Raw genomic sequence first — 20,218 nt, 5'->3', positions numbered from 1 at the left:
CTATCCTTAATTCAGCTGTATGTGCAATGGACTTGACCTGCCTCCTTTTCATTTTTGGAAACATTAACACTGGGGTACATACATGCTATTGAAAATAATTTCGAGGAGCTGCTAAAGGTAAGACAGTGCAGAGCAAGTATTAGGTGGTGAATGCTTTGACAGATGCAGGGAGGGGGCGAGATGTACAACCCCTGCTTTGAGAATGATGGCGGTGTGCTGAAGCGTTGCCTTGGTGTCACCGTGACACAGGGCCTGAACCTCAGCCCCTCCCTTCTCTCACTTTAGCACAGCATTAATAGACTTGGAACTGCCAGGAAAACCGGCGATGCAGCTGTTGCTAACTCGGGCTCTGCACCTGGGCTGCATCGCCCCCCCCGCCCCAACCCAACCCCTCTCCCCTCAGCGTCAGTCGCGGAGCTCCCGCACAAACTCGCTTCTCAGCCGCGGCCGTGCAACCCCCTCGCCCCTCTGCCTGCCGTGATCCTCACGGCGCAGGCAGGCGCTGTGTTTCCCAGGAGGAGCGCAGCTTCTCTATTACCAGGGCAGCAGGCGCCCCCCCGCCATCTTCCGGCGGCTTCCGCCCCGCAGCCAGAACGCATGCGCGCCACGGGTCCTCCTCCCGTTACCGCGGTGCGTGCCGCCCGATTGGCGGCGGGGCCCGACCAATGAGCGCGGGCGTTGCTGGGGGACGATGCGGGCGGCGGTGTGGAACGCGCGGGCCGCGCTGCTGTACTCGCTGGGCGGCTGGACCATGCTGGGGGCCATGCTGCACTACAACTCCAGCAGTGGCGGCGGCGCCGAGAGCGGCGGTGGGCCCGGTACGGGCTAACGCGGCCCCGAGTCCGGGGGCGCCGCCTGGGGTCACCTCGGCGGGGCGTGGTGGCGGCGGCGGGTGCGTGACGTGGCGGGGGGCGGGCCTGGCCGAGGGGGCGGGGCTTGGCTGAGGGAGCGCCGGGCCGAGGGGTGGGGCTTGGCTGGGGGCGGGGCTTGGGCACCTTCCAGGGCCCGGGGGACAAGCACGGCCGGCGGCGGGGTCCCCCCAGCCCCGGTTCCGGCTGTTCCTCGGCCGAGGAAGGCAGCGTCGGGTGCTGCCTGCGCTAAAGCACCCTGCCTGCCTGCCTGCCTCCCTCCCTCCCTCCCTGCCTCTCGGGGCTCTTGGAGCTGTGCGGCTGCGGGGTGCGAGGGCTCTGCAAGGGACGGGTGAGCTCTCGGGGCCCGGCAGGGACCCGAGGCGGGCTCCGGCTGGCTCGGTGTGCGCCCAGAGCCTCCTGGCATCCCGAGGAGGTTCACCCTGAAGGAAGATAAATCCCGTGTTGATGGGAAAAGCATGTGCTTCATCTCTGGTGACAGGAACAGGGTCTAGACCCTGTCCAACTTGTTGCTTTTATTTGCACTGTGGGAATGGTTCAAAGCTGCACCAGGGGAGGTTCAGACTGGACATCAGGAAGAATTTCTTTACCGAGAGGGTGGTCAAACACTGGAACAGGCTTCCTAGAGAGGTGGTCGATGCCCCAAGCCTGTCAGTGTTTAAGAGGCATTTGGACAATGCCCTTAATAACATGCTTTAACTTTTGGTCAGCCCTGAGTTGGTCAGGCAGTTGGACTAGGTGATCGTTGTAGGTCCCTTCCAACTGAAATATTCTCTTCCCTCCCTCTCCCTCTCTGTGTTCCTCTTGCTCTTCCTCAGCAGCCTGCTGCTTATTAAGGTGTAGTAACATGGAGCTAGCTGTAATGTGGGTAACTTGGAAGCCAGTTGTTATTGCTGCTACTGTAGTACTCATACTAGTCCAGTACCAGTGCAGCAACCTAACTTACCCTAGTAAATCACTTTGTCTGTCTACACAGTCACCAGATCTTTGTTACCTATTTCTCAGAATTTGAGAAGAAGCAAAAAGATGACTGAATGCCTATGTGGATGCTGTTTTGCCATATGAAGAGATAAAACCTTTTTATTGCTATGCTCTTTTTTTTCTCCCCCTTTACCCCCTCTATTCCTTAGAGAATGGAAGTGATCCTCAGGGAAGCCAAGCAACCCGCAAGGAAGTATACACTAGAGAAACAATGTTAGGATTAAAAGTGACAACAGTAGTAACATACAAGGACGTTCCACCTCCTATTACTCGACTGCTCAGGCAGGTGAAATCATTCTTTGATTCTGATGACAGCCCTCCTCCTGAAAATTGAGTGGTCTGGAAGCTCAGAACTTTGTGCTGGATCTGGCTTGTCCAAGAAAGTCATCCTGGTGCCTGGCACCAGACTGTCGGTGGAAAACTTTCTCTTGCATTGGTGAAACGACAGCTTCATCTCTGACATAACTTCACAGAACTGGCAAACCACCTCGTCTGCTCAGATCACTGCTGTTCTTTGCATGTGTATTCAAATTATTAAATGCAAACTGGGTTGTGAGACGTTAATGAATCTGCGTGCTGCCGGGTGTCCTGGGTCTGACGGTCTGACCAGGTGGCTGTTGCGGCTTTTTTGTGAAGTTGCTTTCCCAGCTGGTGTGCAGGACGTACCTGGGTGATCTGCGATCCCCTCCTCAACTGATCAGCTCTGAAATGGATGCTTGAAGAACAATGAGTAAACGGGAAGGAACGCGGTTTAATCTTTGGGGTCCTGAGATTGTCCTTCAAATAAAAGCTTACAAAAGATGAATTACAAGTGCAGAAATGCTACTGTAAGCTGAAAACTTACTAAGTTAAGTTTTACTAAGTGCTCCAGGCCCTCCACCAGGCCCTTCTTTCTATAGTTGTTTCCCTGATCCTTATACATGCTACCTCCCCTTGTAGGGTACTACCCCCCAGCTGCTGTGGCTGCAGCTAACTTCATTCTATAGGGTTTTCCTTACTCCTTATGGACATCACCTCCTTTCACAGGAAGCTGCTCCTGGCCACTGTTTTCTATAGGTGTTTCCCCCATGTTCTCTGGCTGCTGACCCTCATTGCTATAGGGGCTCCCTGCAGCCACCACTTCCACTTCTAGAAGGCTGCCCCAGGTCCCTACTTTCTCCAGGGGCTTCCCCCAGTCCCTATAGACACTGCCTCCCCTCAGAGGAAGCTGACCCCACACCCTGCACAAGCAGACCTTCCTTTCTGTAGGGGCTTTCCCCTGCACCTGCAGATGCCTCCCTGTTTCTATAGGGGCTGCCCACTGTCCCTGTAGCCTTTTCTAGGACACCCCTTCCCCCACCACTGGTCTCTGTAAAGTCTCCCCACAGTCCCTGCAGACACCACCTTGCTGTATAGAAAGCTGACTCAGCCCCTCTGTCCACACACCCCAGCTTCTATAGGGGCTTTTATACCACATGAGCCCCAGCCCATGCACCTACAGACCTGCCTTTATGGGCTCCTGCAGTCCCTACAGCCACCACCTCCTTTTCCAGAAGGCTCTTGCCAGCCACTAGTTTCTGTGGGCACGCCTGCTGTGTCCCTATAGGCATTCCTATAGAGGACGCCGCTCCGGTTACCTGCATTTGCTCCTTTCTGTAGGCGCCCACCCCCAAAGGATCCTACAGGCACCAACTCCCTTCAGAGGAAGAGAGACCCTCCACACGCAAACCACCTGTAAACACCTGGCCTGCCTCTACGCACACCTGCCCCGTTTCTATAGGCGCTTCTTATAGGGGGAGCCCATACAGGCACCGCTTGTGCCTATGCTATGCTATACACACTCCGCGGCCTTACAGCGCGGGGAGGCTGCGGCAGCACCTCCCAGCCGCCAGGGGGCGCTGTGAGCGGCGCGGGCCAGCAGGGAGCGGCCGCCGTTGCCTAGCGCCGCCGCCTTCCCCCCCCCCCCCAACACCGGCGCCGGGCCTGCGCTGCGGGGCCGCGCCACCATGAAGGCCGTCGTCCAGCGGGTGGCCCAGGCCAGTGTCACAGGTCAGTGTGCCGCTACCAGGAGTGTCACCGGGGCCGGGGGAAGGGGGAGGCGGGGGCGGGCGGAGCGTGGCGGAGCCACGCTCCGCCCGCCCCCGCCTCCCCTTCCCCGGCCGGGCCTCCCTTTCCCGCCTCGCTCCCCCGCCGCGGCCTCCACCGCTCCCTCAGCGCCTTCCCTCAGCGCCGTCCCCTCCTCGCGTTGCCTGTGTGTGTGTGGGCAGCGCCATCCCCCTCGCTTTCTCCCACGGCTGACCTGCGTGGGCGGTCGTCCTCCCCCCCCCACTCCTCGTCCCCCTGCGTGGGTTTGACGTGGGTCGGCTTGCTTTGCTCGTGTTGCCGGCGTGTGTCGGCAGTGCTGGCCCAGTCGCCTTCTCCCGTGGTTTGCGTGTGTCATCTGTATAATGAGAGTTGCCTCCTTGCTTGCATGGGCTGGCAGTCCAGTTGCAATTGCCTCCTTGAGTGGCTTGCATGCATTGACACTACGGTTGCAGTCATCTAGCATTGCTTGCTTGTGTTGGCAGGGCTGTCCCGAATCCTGCCGCACATAGTTTTGCATGTGTTGGCAGTACTATCCATCCCAGTTGCCTTCTCTCGTGGCTTGCATGTGCTGCCACTACAGTCGCAGTTGTCTTGCATTGCTTGCATGTGTTGGCAGTGCAGTTGTGATCACCTTCTCCTATGGCTTTTATGTGTTGGGCACTATAATAAGAGTTACCTCCTTGCATTGCTTCCGTGTGTCAGCAGTGCCATCCCAGTTGCCAGGGATGTGGTTTGCATGTGTTGGCACTATAATCAGAGTTGCTTCCTTGCATTGCTGTCGTGTGTTGGCAGTGCAGTTATAATTGCCTTCTTGCATTGCTTGCCTGTGTTGGCACTACAGTCGCAGTCATCTCCTTGTATTGCTCGTGTGTTGGCAGTGCCGTCCCAGTTGCCTTTGCCCATGGTTGTCTCTACAATGAGAGTTGCCTCCTTGTGTGGCTTGCATGTGTTGACACTATAATTCCAGTAATCTCCTTGCATTGCTTGCTTGTGTTGGCAGGCCTGTCCCGATTACTGTTGCGCATTGCTTGTGTGTGTCAACAGAGCCACCCCAGCTGCCTCCTCGCATTACTCGCACGTGCTGGCACTGTGGTCACAGTTGCCTCTTTGCATTGCTTGTGTGTGTCAGCAGTGCAGTTTTGGTCACCTTCTCCCATGGCTTGAATGCGTCGGCACTATAATCAGAGCTGCCTCCATCCGTTGCTTGCGTGCATTGGCAGTGCAGTTGTTATCGCCTCCTTGCATAGCTTGCATGTGCTACCACTACAGTTGCAGTCATCTTGTTGCATTTCTTGTGTGTAGTGGCAGTACCATCCCAGTTGCCTTCTCCTATGGCTTGCATGCATCAGTACTACAATTGCAGTTGCCTCCTTGCATTGCAAGCGTGCTGGCAGTGCAGCCTGGCTCACCATTTCGCGTCGCTTACGTGTGTCGGCAGTGCTGTCCCAGTCACCACCATGCATTGTTTGCGTGGGTTAAGGAAGCCAGTGATAGCCCTGGTGCTTGCTTAGCTGCTGGTAGGAGTGGTGTGTCCTGATGGTATGGCCCTGCTGTTGCACCAGGTGGACCTTCTGTGTTCAAGATGCTTAAAATTCCCAAGAAGTTTGCATGTGAGGCAGTAAGTGTGCCTGCTGTGGGGCCCAGGGGCAAGGTGGTGTGCAGCAGGATAGCCTGCACGTTGAATAAATAGCTTCTTCTTGTGTGTGGCTGGTAAGTAAGCATTGGAAGAGCATGCCTGTGAATAAGTAAGGAGCACAGCTTTTGTGCACAGCTGGTACTGCGGATACAATAGTGGTCAGACCCCATCAGCACTGGGATTGTGGCTGACATTGCAGCATTTCTGGGTAGAATTTAAACTGTTGTTTCTGGCTGTTAAAGAGTGTGAGATGTCCCTCTGTGAGGGAGATAGTGCTATGCTTAGCAGGAGGATAAGATTTCTGAGCTGGAGGGCTCATACCCAGATAGGAAGGAAAGGAAGGGGTTTTGGGAGGAGTTTTCACCCCTGGTTTGCTTCTGCCCATTGGGAATAGTCCAGATCTGGCCACTGGTGCACAGACACAAGCTTTCAGCTTTCGCTGGGGGCCTGCTCTCCATTCATTTTACAGGATGTTTGGGGCTTTTTTTCCCAGTTGCATGAGCCTGGATATAGTTTTAACAGCTGGGTAGCTGGTGCTTATCTCAGTTTTAAGACCTCATTTAAATCTTACTAAAGTCATCTCAGGCTAAACCATGTTAAGATAATTTAAATTAAGATAATGTAAAACATTTCTTAGGAAAACACAATGGAACTGCAATGGTTTGTGTTTTATGGTAAATATCATTAAAGAGGTTGTGTTCCCAACTAGGAGGGTAGAATTTGCAGGTTGTTAAAAGTCTTGTTTCAAAAAATCCATGAGGACTATATTAAGTAGAAATCACCTTTTCACAACTAATGCAAAGTATGTAGGGAGTGGTGGAGTAGAGAAATTGAGTACACTTATTGATATCAACCAGGTGGATAATTTTTACAAGGATTGGAGAGAGTTCTGCCACCCCTCTGATTCGCACTGCTGATCCAATTGTAGTGGAAAAATCTTTATACAGTGTTTTTAAAAGCTGGAGTAAGCGTCTTGAGCTAGTCCCTCACAAATAAGTCACGACATTGGGAAGACTTTTGAAAGAGGGCTTGTACGTGATCTTTACTCTCTAACAAACTTAAGACAGAGAAGAAGGGTTTAGAATGATGTTTTCTTTGGCGGTTGTGCGGTTGTCAGCTGAAATCAGTACTTACCTGTGTCATAAAATGAGACAGTGCATTTAGCCTTACTTTTCTTTTTTCCCCCCTTCTCCAGTGGGTGGTGAACAAATAAGTTCAATAGGACGAGGCCTCTGTGTGCTGCTGGGCATTTCTTTGGAAGATACGCAAAGAGAGCTGGAGCACATGTAAGTCACATATTTACTTTTGCCTTGTACTCTTTTATTTGTGCATTTCTGACACTGAATCAGTGATATCTGTGTAACAGCCAAACAAATGGGGCACTCCTGTTGGGAAACTCAGGTTTGCTTGTTAGTTCCTCTTCAGATTTTACCTTGAATACAGGTTTCTTAATTAGGGTTTTTATGTTCCATTGAGAAAAATCTGTTTCCATTCCCTGTCTACGTGTTTTTTATCAAGAACAGACTCAAAAAGGAAGAATCAACATGTTGAGTTTTTCTGCTCTCCCTTTTTTAAATGTCTGTCCTTTTTACTGTATGAATATACCACGAAGGACTCCGTCCTTCAAGGATGGGATGTATCAGAAACCTCAAACTTTCATTTTAGCTTGCACATGAGAAGTTTTGTTCTTCCAAAAGGCTGGATAGTCTTGTCAGTTACTTTTCTGTAAAAGTGAATCAAGTTTGGCAGCGTGGAGGGCTGGCTCTGGCCATCTGTTCCATAGCCACAAAATACTGTAATTCAGCCGGCCAACGCATGCAAGAGGGAGTTCTCCAGGGGCTTCTTCTGTCTCCTTCAGTCTGTTCATTGTTCTAGGGCTGACCTCAGTTCTTATGAAGGCAGAGAAGAAACAGGTAATAGAGCTAACTGATGTCAAGAAGAGGAAAGGCTCAGGCAGTGAATAGAGAAGAATGTGAGCGAGGGTGAAAACAACCCTTAGCAGATGCGGAAGAGAAAGTAGAGAGTGGGGATGTGAACTAAAGATCTCCAAAGATCTCACATAAACATGTGAAACTTGCAGAGAATTGCAGCAAAGCTGAAGGTGTTTTTATTATGATATGCTCCTTGGCTTGCCTTACTGTTTGCCTCCTCAGTGTGTAACATTTGCTCTATTGTTGTTTCTCATTCCTGCCTTGGTGAATGTGAAAGATGCTTCTGAATATTGCAAGGGGGTGATCCGGAGTGACTGTGTTGTCAGCACCAGGTTGTTTTTGGATGACTGACGCAGGAAAGGCAGGAAGCCAGCATCTGAAAAAAAGGAATAAAAGAAATGAATTTAACCAGGCTTTTCAAGTCCTATTGAAGGAAACTTTAGCAATCCTGTAAATGAAACAACAAACATCTTTTTCATTAAAACACAGCACTGATGATGATTTAAGCCTATGTGCTGGGGCCTTCCAAGGCTTTTAACCACCTGCTTCATTCAGGAGTCAATTCCGTTTGTCTTTGACACGCACAAATTGGCAAGGATGTTTTTTGTGACTGTGCCTCAGGGGGATTGGACTAGATGACCTTTAAAGGTTCCTTCCAACCCAAACTATTCTATGATTCTATGATTCTATTCTATGACTATAACAAAGTTTCAGCTTTATTTTATACTAACTGCCTCACCTCTGGTGCAGTGTAAAATGTCTGGCTGATGGCTGCAATTGAAACGCTTTGCACTTGCTACCCTCCCTTGTTTATAGATGCTGCAGATTTGTAGAAGCTAAAAGAAGAAACCAAAGACAGGAGAGTGGCGTGCCTATATTGATAATAAGGCGTGCATGCAGTCTTATTATCAATCAAAGTCCAGCCATAGACTGGGTTGCAAGTCTGCTTGCTGCTTTTCAGGATCCATTTGTGAAAGTCTCCTTGTCCTCTCTGAGTATTCAAACCAGTCAGTTCTGGCCCCAGATCCAAAAATCAGCCTTAATACAAATACAAAGAAGTCCCAGTCACCACTTTGCTGCCACCTGCAGTTCTGCACTGTCCCCTGCCTTCCTCCTCTCATCCGTGGCCAGCAGGTCGAGGGGGTTGATTCTGCCCCTTTAATCCTCTCTGGTGAGAGCCCACCTGGAGTACTGCATCCAGCTCTGGAGTCCTCAGTACAAGAAGGACATGGACCTCTTGGAGCAGGTCCAGAGGAGGGCCACAAAATGATCAGAGGGATGGAACACCTCTCCTGTGAAGACAGCCTGAGAGAATTGGGGTTGTTCAGCCTGGAGAAGAGAAGTCTCCGAGGAGACCTTATTGTGTCCTTTCAGTACTTAAAGGGGGCTTATAAGAAAGATGAAGACAGACTTTTTAATAGGACCTGTTGTGATAGGACAAGGAGTAATGGTTTTAAACTGAAAGAGGGTAGATGTAGACTAGATATAAGGAAGAAATTCTTTACAGTGAGGGTGGTGAAACACTGGAACTGGTTACCCAGAGAGGTGGTAGATGCCCCATTCCTGGAAGCATTCAAGGTCAGGCTGGACGGGGCTCTGAGCAACCTGATCTAGTTGAAGATGTCCCTGCTCACTGCAGGGTGGGTGGACTAGACGATCTTTAAAGGTCCCTTCCAGCCCAAACCATTCTGTGATTCCATGATCCTGATGAAAAAGTGCTGTCCTCATCTGGCTTATGGGGCCTGGTTTGGAAAGAGTGCTAGGAGGTGACAAAGCTGGAGGAATGTATGTGAATCATGTTTGAAAACAGCCATAGTTTAGGATGATCTCATTTCTTACTGAGTGTGATTTCCAAGTGCGGTGGGAGGATTAAAATTCCCAAAGCTGTTGACATGTTAAATAATGTTGTGACACATAAAATCAGATAGGAGTAAGCTTTCTTACTCTTATCTGAGTAAGAGTAAGTTTTCTTACTTCCTATGCCATCTTTATGTCACCCTGTAACTTGCAGTTATTCTGTCCTGATCTCATGCTCTGTAAAATGATGATGTTAATTAATGGTCTGACAATGTTATGTGTAAGGGCTTGCTTGATTATGGGTCTGCCTAATGTGACGAGATTCCCATGGTGTCATAGTTTAACCCCAGCTGGCAACTAAGCACCACACAGCTGCTCGCTCACTCCCCCCTCGGTGGGATGAAGGGGAGAATGAGAAGGGTAAAAGTGAGAGAACTCATGGGTTGAGATAAAGACAGTCTAATAGGTAAAGCAAAAGCCCCACACTCAAGTGAGGCAAAACAAGGAATTCATTCACTGCATCCCATCGGCAGGCAGGTGTTCAGCCATCTCTAGGGAAGCAGGGGTCCATCATGTGTAATGGTTACTTGGGAAGACAAATGCCATAACTCCAAATGTCCCCCCCCTTCCTTCTTCTTCCCCCAACTTTATATGCTGAGCATGACGTATGGTATGGAATAGCCCTTTGGTCAGTTGGGGTCAGCTGTCCCAGGTGTGTCCCTTCCCAACTTCTTGTGCACCCCCAGCCTACTTGCTGGTGGGATGCTGTGAGAAGCAGAAAAGCCCTTGACTCTGTGTAAGCACTGCTCAGCAGTAACTAAAACATCCCTGTATTATCAACACTGTTTTCAGTACAAATCGAAAGCATAGCCCCATACTAGCACTATAAGGAAAATTAACTGTATCCCAGCCAAAACCAGCACATTCTCTACCCCTTATTCCATACCATTTATGTCATGCTCTGGTCTCACACTATCCAATACATCCTCATTAACCACCACCCTCCTTCCCATGCTTTGATATACTATGCAGATATCATTCCCTTAGTCTATGGACCACCCCTGTAAAATGTCTGTAAAATGTCCACAAAATGTCCACTGAGTTCATGTAGTCCATGACTTTGGGCTCCATCTGTTATGGTGGTCACTCAGGACAGGAGAGGTGGTGTGTTGCGTGGAGTTACTGGGCACCAAAGCCAGCTCAGATCGGGTCACTGCTGCACTTGCACTGCTTCTTGTAAGGCTTGTCCTCCATCGGTTCACGTGGTTCCTGCTATAGTAATTCCTATAACATGCAACTCAAATCATGGGTTACATTGCAATGAACTCCTCCCCTTGCCCGTGCTCTGGCTTGGACTTATTGACAGACTGCAGTCCCTTAGGGGTGTACCTGCTCTAAGTGGAGCCTTATCTATGTGCCACAGTCTCTCCAGGGGTATACCTGCTGTGGCATAGACTTATCCACAGCCACAGCGGCTTTGAGGTGCACCTGTTCCAGCGTGGCCTTCTCCATGGGCCACAATGCCTTCAGAGATAGACCTGCTCCAGCGTGGAGCAGACCTTACCCACAACCATAGTCCCTTCAGAAGTAAACCTGCTCCAATGTGGCCTTACCCATGGCTGCAGTCCCTCCCAGGGTGTACCTGCTCTGTTGTGGGCTTATACATGGCCACATGCTTTGAGGTGCTCCAGCATGACCTCATGCCCAGCCACTGATGCTTCAAGGTGTACCTGCAGCAGCATGGACTTATCCACAGCCACAGATGCTTCGAGGTGTACCTTCTCGAGCGTGGACTTATCCTTGGGCCACAATCCCTTCAGAGGTATACCTGCTGCAGCACAGACATATCCACGGCCACAGGCGCTTCGAGATGTACCTGCTCTGGCGTGGACTTATGCACAGCTACAGACGCTTCGGGGTGTCCTGCTCCCGCATGGACTCATCCATAGGTCACAGTCCCTTCAACTTGAGCTCACACTGGAGTTCCAGCCTGTCCAGTACAGCAGCACAGAAACAGCAGCAATTCCCTGGCCATCTGCCAGCCCAGGCGCATGGCCATTGGTGTTATCAAAATGTTCCCAGGCACAGCAGAGTAAGATGATCAGCAGTACAGCAAGCAGTGAAAGCAAAAAGCAGCCACTAACGAGCACTAGACTGTAATACACAGTAAGGCAGGCAAGTGCCATGGGAAGCACAGGAGCCTGCCGATTAATAGCTACACAGCAATAACAGCTATAAATTCCATCTAGCACATTCCAGTTAAATCTGTTGTTATCTTGAAGTCTTCGAGCCCCACGTTGGGCGCCACAAAGGACTGTCGTGGTTTAACCCCAGCCGGCAACTAAGCTCCACACAGCCGCTCGCCCACTCCCCCCCAGTGGGATGGGGGAGAGAATCGGAAGAGTAAAAGTGAGAAAACTTGTGGGTTGAGGTAAAGACGGTTTAATAGGTACAGCAAAAGCCGTGCACACAAGCAAAGCAAAACAAAGAATTCATTCACTCCTTCCCATGGGCAGGCAGGTGTTCAGCCATCTCCAGGAAAGCAGGGCTCTATCATGCGTAATGGTTACTTGGGAAGACAAACGCCATCACTCTGAACATCCCCTCCTTCCTTCTTCTTCCCCCAGCTTTACATGCTGAGCATGATGTCATATGGTATGGGATATCCCTTTGGTCAGTTGGGGTCAGCTGTCCCAGCCGTGTCCCCTCCCAGCTTCTTGTGCACCCCCAGCCTACTCGCTGGTGGGGTGGGGTGAGAACCAGAAAAGCCCTTGACTCTGTGTAAGCACTGCTCAGCAGTAATGAAAACATCCCTGTATTATCAATCAACACTGTTTTCAGCACAAATCCAAAACATAGCCCCATACTAGCTGCTATGAAGAAAATTAACTCTGTCCCAGCCAAAACCAGCACACATGGTTTAGGAAGGAAGGGACAAAGGGATATCTTGTTATGTGGAGGAAGAATGAATATGCATCTGCCTTCCCTTTTATCTCATCCTGTGTGGTAGGCATTAACTTGTACCTGTTGATCCTGCATGGAACAGTTTAGGAATTACCTTTTTCTCCTCCTAGGGTTCGAAAGATCTTGAACTTGCGAATATTTGAAGATGAAAGTGGGAAGCACTGGTCCAAAAGCGTGATGGATAAACAGTATGAAGTGTTGTGTGTGAGCCAATTTACTCTCCAATGCATCCTGAAAGGAAACAAGCCCGACTACCACATGGCAATGCCCGCAGAGCAGGCGGAGTGTTTTTATAACAACTTCCTAGAGCAGCTAAGAAAAGCCTACAAACCAGAGCTTATTAAAGGTAAGGGCAAAGGTTGGTAAGGTCCTTGATGTGGCCAGGGGGCCTTGTTTGTATGTGCTCTTCCCTGATAGTTACTTTCTTTATTCTGCGATTTTCTGTCTGTGTTGCAAGGGAGCTGTCTTTCTGCGGCAGTAGATGAGGGGATGTTATGGTATTTTCACTAGCAGCCTGGAAGGGTGATCACTCGAGTCTTCCTCTAGCCAAGCCATTTCCTGGCGTTCCTCTGGAATAGTTTGACATGTAGATGCTCTTGTATTGTTATTGGCTGTACAATGTGAGCAATGACTCTGACAACGTAACCCAGAGAGGCTGCAGCCATAAGAACAAGCTCGGGGGTCAGGCTCCCTCAAAGGCTGGATGTTTTGTGCTGTGTAGCTAGATTAACCCAGCAGGAGCATTTTTTCTGAGGCATATGTGGTTAGTCAGGCTTGAAGGTGTCGCCAGTGTGTGATGGACAGCATAACTCCATCTGTCACTTTAGTTTTACATTCTGTTAAATGGTAATGATGACAGTGGGAGGTGTAATGTGCTACTTGAGAACAGCGTTTCATTTAGACTATCTTTTCTCAACTCTATGCCATGTATGCAACAGTTTTCTCTCTACCAGAAAATGCCTGGCTTCCCTTTGCATTTGTGCTCTATCTGCCCTTAATCTTTTCTGTTTGCTTTTCTGTTTACTTTCTGGCTGTTTTCATATTTAGGCTTGAATTTTTGATACACTTGCCCAGAAGACAAGTGTCTAGAAAAGACTTATTTTTTAATATGAGGGCTATTAATAGACTGAAGTGGAAAAACAGAGATCATGATAATGGTCAGCCTTACTTTCCTTATGAGGAAAAAAAAAGAGAAAAAAGGCAGAAAACTGGTATCTGGGGAAAGGTTTAGAGGTTAATCTCTGTGTTGACTGTAGATGAAAGATAATTATCCCAGGTACCCATATCATGGAGTGCTTTCCAAAGAGGTGCAGTGAAATGCACACATAAAATGTCCGTCTTGTGTCAACTTTCCAGTAGCTTGAAATGCTCTTCCAGTCAACTTTTGTTGATGATATGGAATGCACTTCTGATACCCCTTCCATGCATCCCTGTTGGTCTGTAACATAGGAGACTTCTGTTCTAATTAATTCAGAGTGTGTGCTTTTTGAATCTTTATCTTTGTTGGGTTATGACTAAGTTAGAACCCATTCCTGTGCCTCTGAAACTGGTAACAGAACTTCCTGGGAAGTCAATGGGAATAACATTTGCTTTAGTAAGATTTGATCGAGTTGGACCCTTATGTTTAGGTAAACTAAAAGCAAGTATGGGCTTGCTTCTTTTTCTTAAATGCAGTGCAGAAAAGTTTATATATCTCTGTATATCTACATCTTTGTCCTTGGACTTTGGAAAATGCTCTGTTTCTGAAATACTTTCAATCACTTTATATTTTGACAGCAGCTTTTTGAACTTCTTTTTTCAGTTGATAACAGTTATACACCTGAAATGAATAGCTACTGCTGTTAAGTGCCCATATTTTGGCACTTGTTTGCCAATGCTTTCTGCAAAAAGAACTTTCACTTCTGCATTTTCTTTTTTTCATGCTGAAAACATAGATGTAGAAACCCAAGAGTGGCTGCCTGTGCTATTGTGTCAGATAATGCACACATTTGAAACTGCTGCAGCACTGGAACCACCTGCTCATTTATCATTTTGCTTTCTTTTTAGGCTGTGCCAGTCTGCATTGTGCTGCATCCAAGTCTGTTAGACTGTTATGATTGAAGTTTCTGTTGTGCCAATTGCTTTGCCAGTGTTTTTTTGTTTGTTTGCTTGTTTTATTTATTTTTGTGTGTGTGAAGTTTCTGAAGCTTGGCAGTTTCATGGATAGCAGGCTAAGTCCTGCGGTTGCATTAACAGAGTTTACTATTTCCCTGAGTTGAGGTGGATTAGAACACAGAGGCTTTACACACTGGCAGGCCGTATGTGAGCAGGACTGCTTGAGTGTGAGTATAACTTTGTGAAATTGTAATACCTGGGCTGTGATTTAGTGTGGCATGCAAACATACTGAATTCTGCCCTGAAAAAGTCCTAATGAAATAAGAACCTGCCCTGCTGGGCGCTGTCCTATGTGCTACTGTGTTACGAACGGTGATGGGAGGGCCCGGGGAAGGAGCACTGATGAATGAGCTGCTAGGCTATTAAAATAGGCTTAGTGTATCAGCATGAGGCTCTACCTTCTATCTTTAAAATCTGTATTCATGTATTTGCCCTACATGTATACATACACACACACACAACTGTAGTTATTGGGAGATTAGAGTTTGAGTCTCTGGATTGCTGTAGGTGCCCTTCCCTTTGATCTTACAAATTGCTTAATGCATTTTAGAAGAATCATTTAATCATTTAAAGTGGAATTTGTGTACCTGAGTCAAAGACAAATCAATAAATATCTCACCATATTGCTTAAGAGACTTGTCTTTTCTAGTCCCTACGTTTTTTCAATAGACTGCTTTGTCTGTTTGAAGTTGAGCTGCTACGTGTGCCACTGTTGTAGGTGCTGGGCAGGCAGCTCCTCCGTCTGACATCTGGTCTATCTGGAGCTTGCCAGCTAGGAACTCACAGTGGTAAGTGTTCCCCAAAGAGAAGCGCAAACCATTCTTTCACACCCAGAGCAGGGGGATGTTTGACAAAAAAAATCTTGGAGAAGGCTCAGAGCCATGGTTCCTAGTTTCACACAGATGCCTTAAGACTGCAGATGGACACCCATTGTCTGGGAAAGAGAAGGCTGCATCAGAAATCCTTGCTTGTCTGGCTCCAGTACTTTCTTGTGAAATTAATTCCTGAACACCTCACTCCCCTCTGAGGACTCTGTTGCGCAAGCTAATATCCAAAAACTGGGCCTACTAAGGCTTCTCCTTGTGTGTCAGGGCCTTTGCTCTCTGTCTTGAATGTGGATTTAGTCTTCTGAGGCAGTAAGGATTAGCATGGCTAAGAATGTGAAATATCTCACTCCCTTAATAGCAATATCTGAGTAAATATGAGAGGACTGTTCCACAAGTAGGAGTTTAATTCAGATTAAGGTTTGGTGCAAGCTGAAGGCAGAATTATTTGCTCTGATTAACTCCCTTTGTGAGTGTTGTCACTCTGGAATCTGTGCTCTGACCTGGAGCAGAAGTAACCGCATGGGGTTAATCAGGAATAACTTTCCAAGTAGACAAGCTTAGAAGTAACTTCTGAATAAAACCAGTGTGAAGTTTCTAGGTCATGAGGCTTGAGATATGTCCAAAAAATATTCTGAAAGTAACTTATATCTCATTTTCAAGTCTTTACATCTCAGATGTGGCTTGTCTGTCTCACCTCAGGTAAAGATCTTCTTTGCCTCTGAAGAAGGCATACATGCCAGATTCTAAGGGAAAAGGAATTTGAAGAGATGGATGTCCAGCAGAATAAACTTGTTGTTTTAATTACACTTGTAGGATCCTATTTTATTGCAGAGGATGTTGCAAGGAGGTGACTTGATCAGTCAAGAAGTCTTCAGGTGGGGGAAGGTACTACACTGAAGAGCATTGTGGTATAAAAAGCAGGAAAAGAAATAGTATTGAAGGGTAAGTTGCTAGTGTCTCCCATGGACAGTACAGGATCATGCGATAAATGTACCCAAACTTGCTGGGGTAACAAGTGACATCCAAGGAAGGTGGATTCTTTCTCCTCCTTTCCTTCTGACTGAAAAATGAAAATCAATCCAGACAAACTCTTGGGACAGAGAGATGGAAGAGATGATGTCTTCGGTTTCCTTGCAGTCTTGTGCAGAAGAGGGATTTGTCTGCATCAGAGTTTCAGAAGTTGCATTCAAGGGCACAACAATCAACTCCTTTGCAGCCTGTCTGCCCCAGTGCCACAGAGGTGATGTGTTCCACCAGTGTGCTCATCGGTGAATGCAAAACGCAGTGGTACCACAAATGCCTGTTTTATGGGAGTCAGGCTTGTCTCTCAACTTACCTCTTCAGGAAACCATAACACACAAATGAAAAATGCCTTCTCTGAAAGGTTATATGAATTGCCATATACTGAAACTACAGTAGACACTGGGACAAGGGAAGGAAGGCAGGAGCATGTTTTTGAGGCAGGTAGCCAACACAGGGAGATTCTGCTGAAGAAACATCTCTTCCTAAGGAGGAATTAGGCATTGATTTAAGAAGAAATCATGAAACTAGGTTTTAGCTTTCCCTTGTTCTTTCAGACAAGACCAGACCCTGAAGCTGCAGAGAAAAAAGCTGTGTTACAGTGAGGGCACTTCTTGATAAGAGCTATGAGGACCAATGGACCTCTAGAACCCTTTGGTTTTGTTGTATGAGGGAGCTGCCAGCACAAAAATCCAGAAGCATCCCATGAGGAAAGCACATACTGTGCAGGGACCATGGTCCTGAAACTATGGGACGCATCAATTTGTGATAAGGGAGGGTGGCAGCTGCATCTGACAGCAACATAACCTTTGCAGTATGTTTGAAAGCTTGAAGATGAGGGTGTGTGGTGGTGCACAAGACATTTTGGATTAAGACCAATAAAGGGATTTTGGAATGTGTGAAGAAATTCTCCCTCAGTTGGCTTTTTAAATCCTTTGAGAGAACGAGGTTGCTGAGACTGAAAACTGCACTGCCTTTCATATTGTGGCAGTTGCAAGGTGCTGAGACCCTTCCTGTCTTTGAGAGGAAGGTCTGGAAGAGAGAGGCTATAAAGGAGGGCAGAATTGACAGATATTTATGTTTTAAGTACTGTTTCCATTAGCTCTAAATCTTAAAGTCTCTGAGCTGTGATTCACCTTGACCTGGGGTGACCTTGGGTCAAAAGACTGTAAGTTTAAGTATGAGGAGAATGGGAGGGAGCTGTTATAGAAAGATGACCCTTGACCGTAGTTCTGATGCCGAAACAAGATAGAAAGTGCTTGTGACATGGGAGTGCTTTGAGTGTTCTGGTAAAGGTGGGGGGATATTTGACCACTTTATCAGCCTTTGAAAAAAGGGGCCTGTGAAGTTTACTTTCTTTTTTAGGTCTGTACATGTATGGGAAGTGCAAAAGGCAGTCCTTTTCTGTGAGTAAAGTACAGCAGAGGGATGATATGATATGATATGACATGATATGATATGACATGATATGATATGATATGATATGATATGTAGAGAGATATTTGAAAAGTTGTGCTCCCACTAATAAAGTTTAAGATGGTGTTTTTTGTTTATTATTTTGTTAAAGAAAGATGCATTAGTTTTGACTGGTTTATGTGATCAGCATATAGGTACATCTCTTTCCATATACACTGTAAATATAACAAAAACCCTTCTAGGAGCAGTAGCTCAAGTAGCATCTGCTTGATCTTCCTAAAGAAGCAATATAACCACTTTCTGAGTGTGTCAGTAGAGCCTTCCCTCATTGTCTGCATGAAGGTATAGAGTCTTGCTCTATTGTGCTTGTCAGATGCAGAAACTGTCTGTTTCTGTGCAGGAAGCAATTCTGTGAGCTTCCTGCTCTGTAGTCTGTATTTGTTCTCTAAGAGACTCTTACACGTTATGGTAGCTAGACTTCAGGTGTGCAGATACAGCTAACCAAAAGCAAGCATTCTTCAAGCTTTTATTTCTCAACTGAGAGTTATTTATAGGCATCAGTGAAAAGGTGTGCCTGCATGATTCACCAGTGAAACCATAAGCTACAGGTTTAGGAAAAAACTGCCTGGGTTTTCTCTGCAGGTTCTCATCTATCATGGGTGGCAAAGGGTTTGAAAACTGTGCTGGAGAATTGTAATGACTATTTATTTGATTGCTGTGACATCTTTTCTCAGTGGGATCCTTTACATGTTCCAGGCTCCTGCAAATTTATGAAATGAGAACAGATCTTTTTGATTTTTTTCACTTGCTTTGTAATGCTTTTGTCTCATAAATTTTCTGTTATTTTCTGTAATTATTTAGTAACTCTCTTCTTTTTTATTCTGCACCATTAGCTAGCATTCAGAACACACTGATCCTTTCCTGAAATAGTGACAGCTTCATGGTATCTCTATTTACCCGATTTACCCAATCAAGTCAGCTGCACCTTTTTAAAACAGTAACTGTTGATGTGCCAGTAACTTCTGATGTGCCGTTCTTTGATGCCACGACAGCCTCAGTTGTCCCCTCCCTCCAGAGGGTACTGACCCTACAGTGGAGTTGTCAGATGGAAAGACGTCACTCATGCTGTAGTAGTTCTTCTTAGGTTATGTGATGCAAAACTGGTCTGCACACACACAAAGGAGCACAGAGGCAGGGGAACCCAAACTCTGGACTCAGGTTTGCAAACCCTGTCTGGGCCCCTCCCAGGGCTGTCCTGGGGGACCCTGAGTCCTGTGGTCCAGGTGGGATGCCCATCCTGGGCAGTCAATGGGAGTGGCTCTCTGGAGCACCTTTCGGTCTGAGGGGGGGGTCACTGCCTAGAGATACAGGACACATGCAGGAGGAGAGCATTTCAGGGTTGCACAAGACTTATTATGGGATGTTTAGGTGAGGAAGCAAAGGCAGGGAAAGGGGTGGATCTAGGTGATTTCAGGAGGAACAAGCATGGGAAAATAAAGGGATATGGGTATAAAAAGGGCCAGCCACATTAAGCAATGACTGGTCAGTACACTTGTGGCCATGCCCTGTACCTGATCAGCACAGTCTGCCTTGCCTTCTTACTAAAGTCCATTTCTAACTATTTTCCTGGGTGAGGGACCCACTGTTTTGCATGCATGTGTGTGAATGGGGGTCTAAGTGCAACAACTGGAGTGGGACCATGGGTCCAAGGCCTGTGTCTGCGAGTGGGGGTGAGTGAGCAAATACACAGCAGGATGAGCTGGCAAGGAGCTGCAGTGGCCAGAGCTGAGTCTGGGTGTGTGTCTCTGAGGGTGAGACCATAGGAGGAACTGGCTTCCAGAGGGACTAGAGGAGTCCTGCCCAGCTGCTGGAGAGACCAGGGGTCTCTACGGTCAAGACCTCTGTGTGTGCGTGTGTGTGTCTCTAAGAGTAAGACGGGGGGGGGAGCCAGCAAACTGCCAGAGAGCTGGGGGGAGATGTATGTGTGTGTGCGCGAGGGGGCCTGTACCAGCAGCTGGAACAGGGCTGCAGGCCTCCGAGACTTGCATCCCCAGGTGCCAGCATCTGGGGAGGCCAAGATCCATGGGCAGCTGCTGGGCAGACTGAGTGTCTAAGCCCAGCTGCTGGGGGGGTCTGCATTGTATATATGTACATATTTCCCACTAATGGACCTTCATCCTGATCAGCCAGTGAGGGGTTCAAGGTGAGGCTGTAGGTGCTATTTGTGTTTATGTGAGTGCTGAGTGTGTCTGTGTTAGTATCTGTGCAGCTGGCTGTGTGTGTGTATATGTGTGTGCATGTGTGTGTAGCATACATGTGTTTGTGCGTGTGTGCCTACTGAGAATACATGCTCAGCCTTGCTACTGTTTGGACCTGGGGGTGTGCAGCTGTGGCAGCCATGCCTTTGTCAGGTTTTTAGATTCAACACCCATAACATTTTACAGCCCACATGAAACATTGAAGAAGGTCAATTTGATCAAAGGAGTCTGTGTAGAAACAGCGAGCTGGGACACTGGGCATGCATTCTCTTCTGCCACCTCCTCTGTGGGGCAGAAAATG

At 47.9% G+C, this 20,218-nt stretch overlaps 2 protein-coding genes across 2 annotated transcripts in view; both read left to right on the top strand.

The window, feature by feature from the left end:
• The first annotated feature begins 654 nt into the window (after positions 1-654).
• Positions 655-2,647, top strand: SMIM26 (small integral membrane protein 26). Its single transcript, XM_072858482.1, has 2 exons — positions 655-818; positions 2,000-2,647. The coding sequence occupies exons 1-2, from the start codon at positions 692-694 to the stop codon at positions 2,182-2,184; spliced, it is 312 nt and encodes a 103-aa protein (XP_072714583.1). The 5' UTR covers positions 655-691; the 3' UTR covers positions 2,185-2,647.
• Positions 2,648-3,780: 1,133 nt separating this feature from the next.
• Positions 3,781-20,218, top strand: part of DTD1 (D-aminoacyl-tRNA deacylase 1) — a 33,451-nt gene continuing 17,013 nt past the window's right edge. The window contains exons 1-3 of the mRNA XM_072857117.1: positions 3,781-3,878; positions 6,746-6,836; positions 12,353-12,588. Coding sequence (XP_072713218.1) covers positions 3,836-3,878; positions 6,746-6,836; positions 12,353-12,588 — 370 coding nt within the window. The 5' untranslated portion in view covers positions 3,781-3,835. The remainder of the gene's footprint in view (positions 3,879-6,745; positions 6,837-12,352; positions 12,589-20,218) is intronic.

The sequence above is a fragment of the Ciconia boyciana genome, chromosome 3 (genome assembly GCF_034638445.1).
Source record: "Ciconia boyciana chromosome 3, ASM3463844v1, whole genome shotgun sequence".
NCBI classification, from domain to species: Eukaryota; Metazoa; Chordata; class Aves; order Ciconiiformes; family Ciconiidae; genus Ciconia; species Ciconia boyciana.
Note: the sequence above shows the minus strand (reverse complement) of the source record. Positions and strands in the feature narration are given on the sequence as shown.

What these genes read in the sequence shown, in the direction of transcription:
- SMIM26 (XM_072858482.1), top strand. Translation starts at nt 692, where the DNA reads ATGCGGGCGGCGGTGTGGAACGCGCGGGCCGCGCTGCTGTACTCGCTG. An exon ending in CGAGAGCGGCGGTGGGCCCG is followed by an intron (nt 819 to 1,999) that starts GTACGGGCTAAC and finishes TCTATTCCTTAG; the next exon opens with AGAATGGAAGTGATCCTCAG.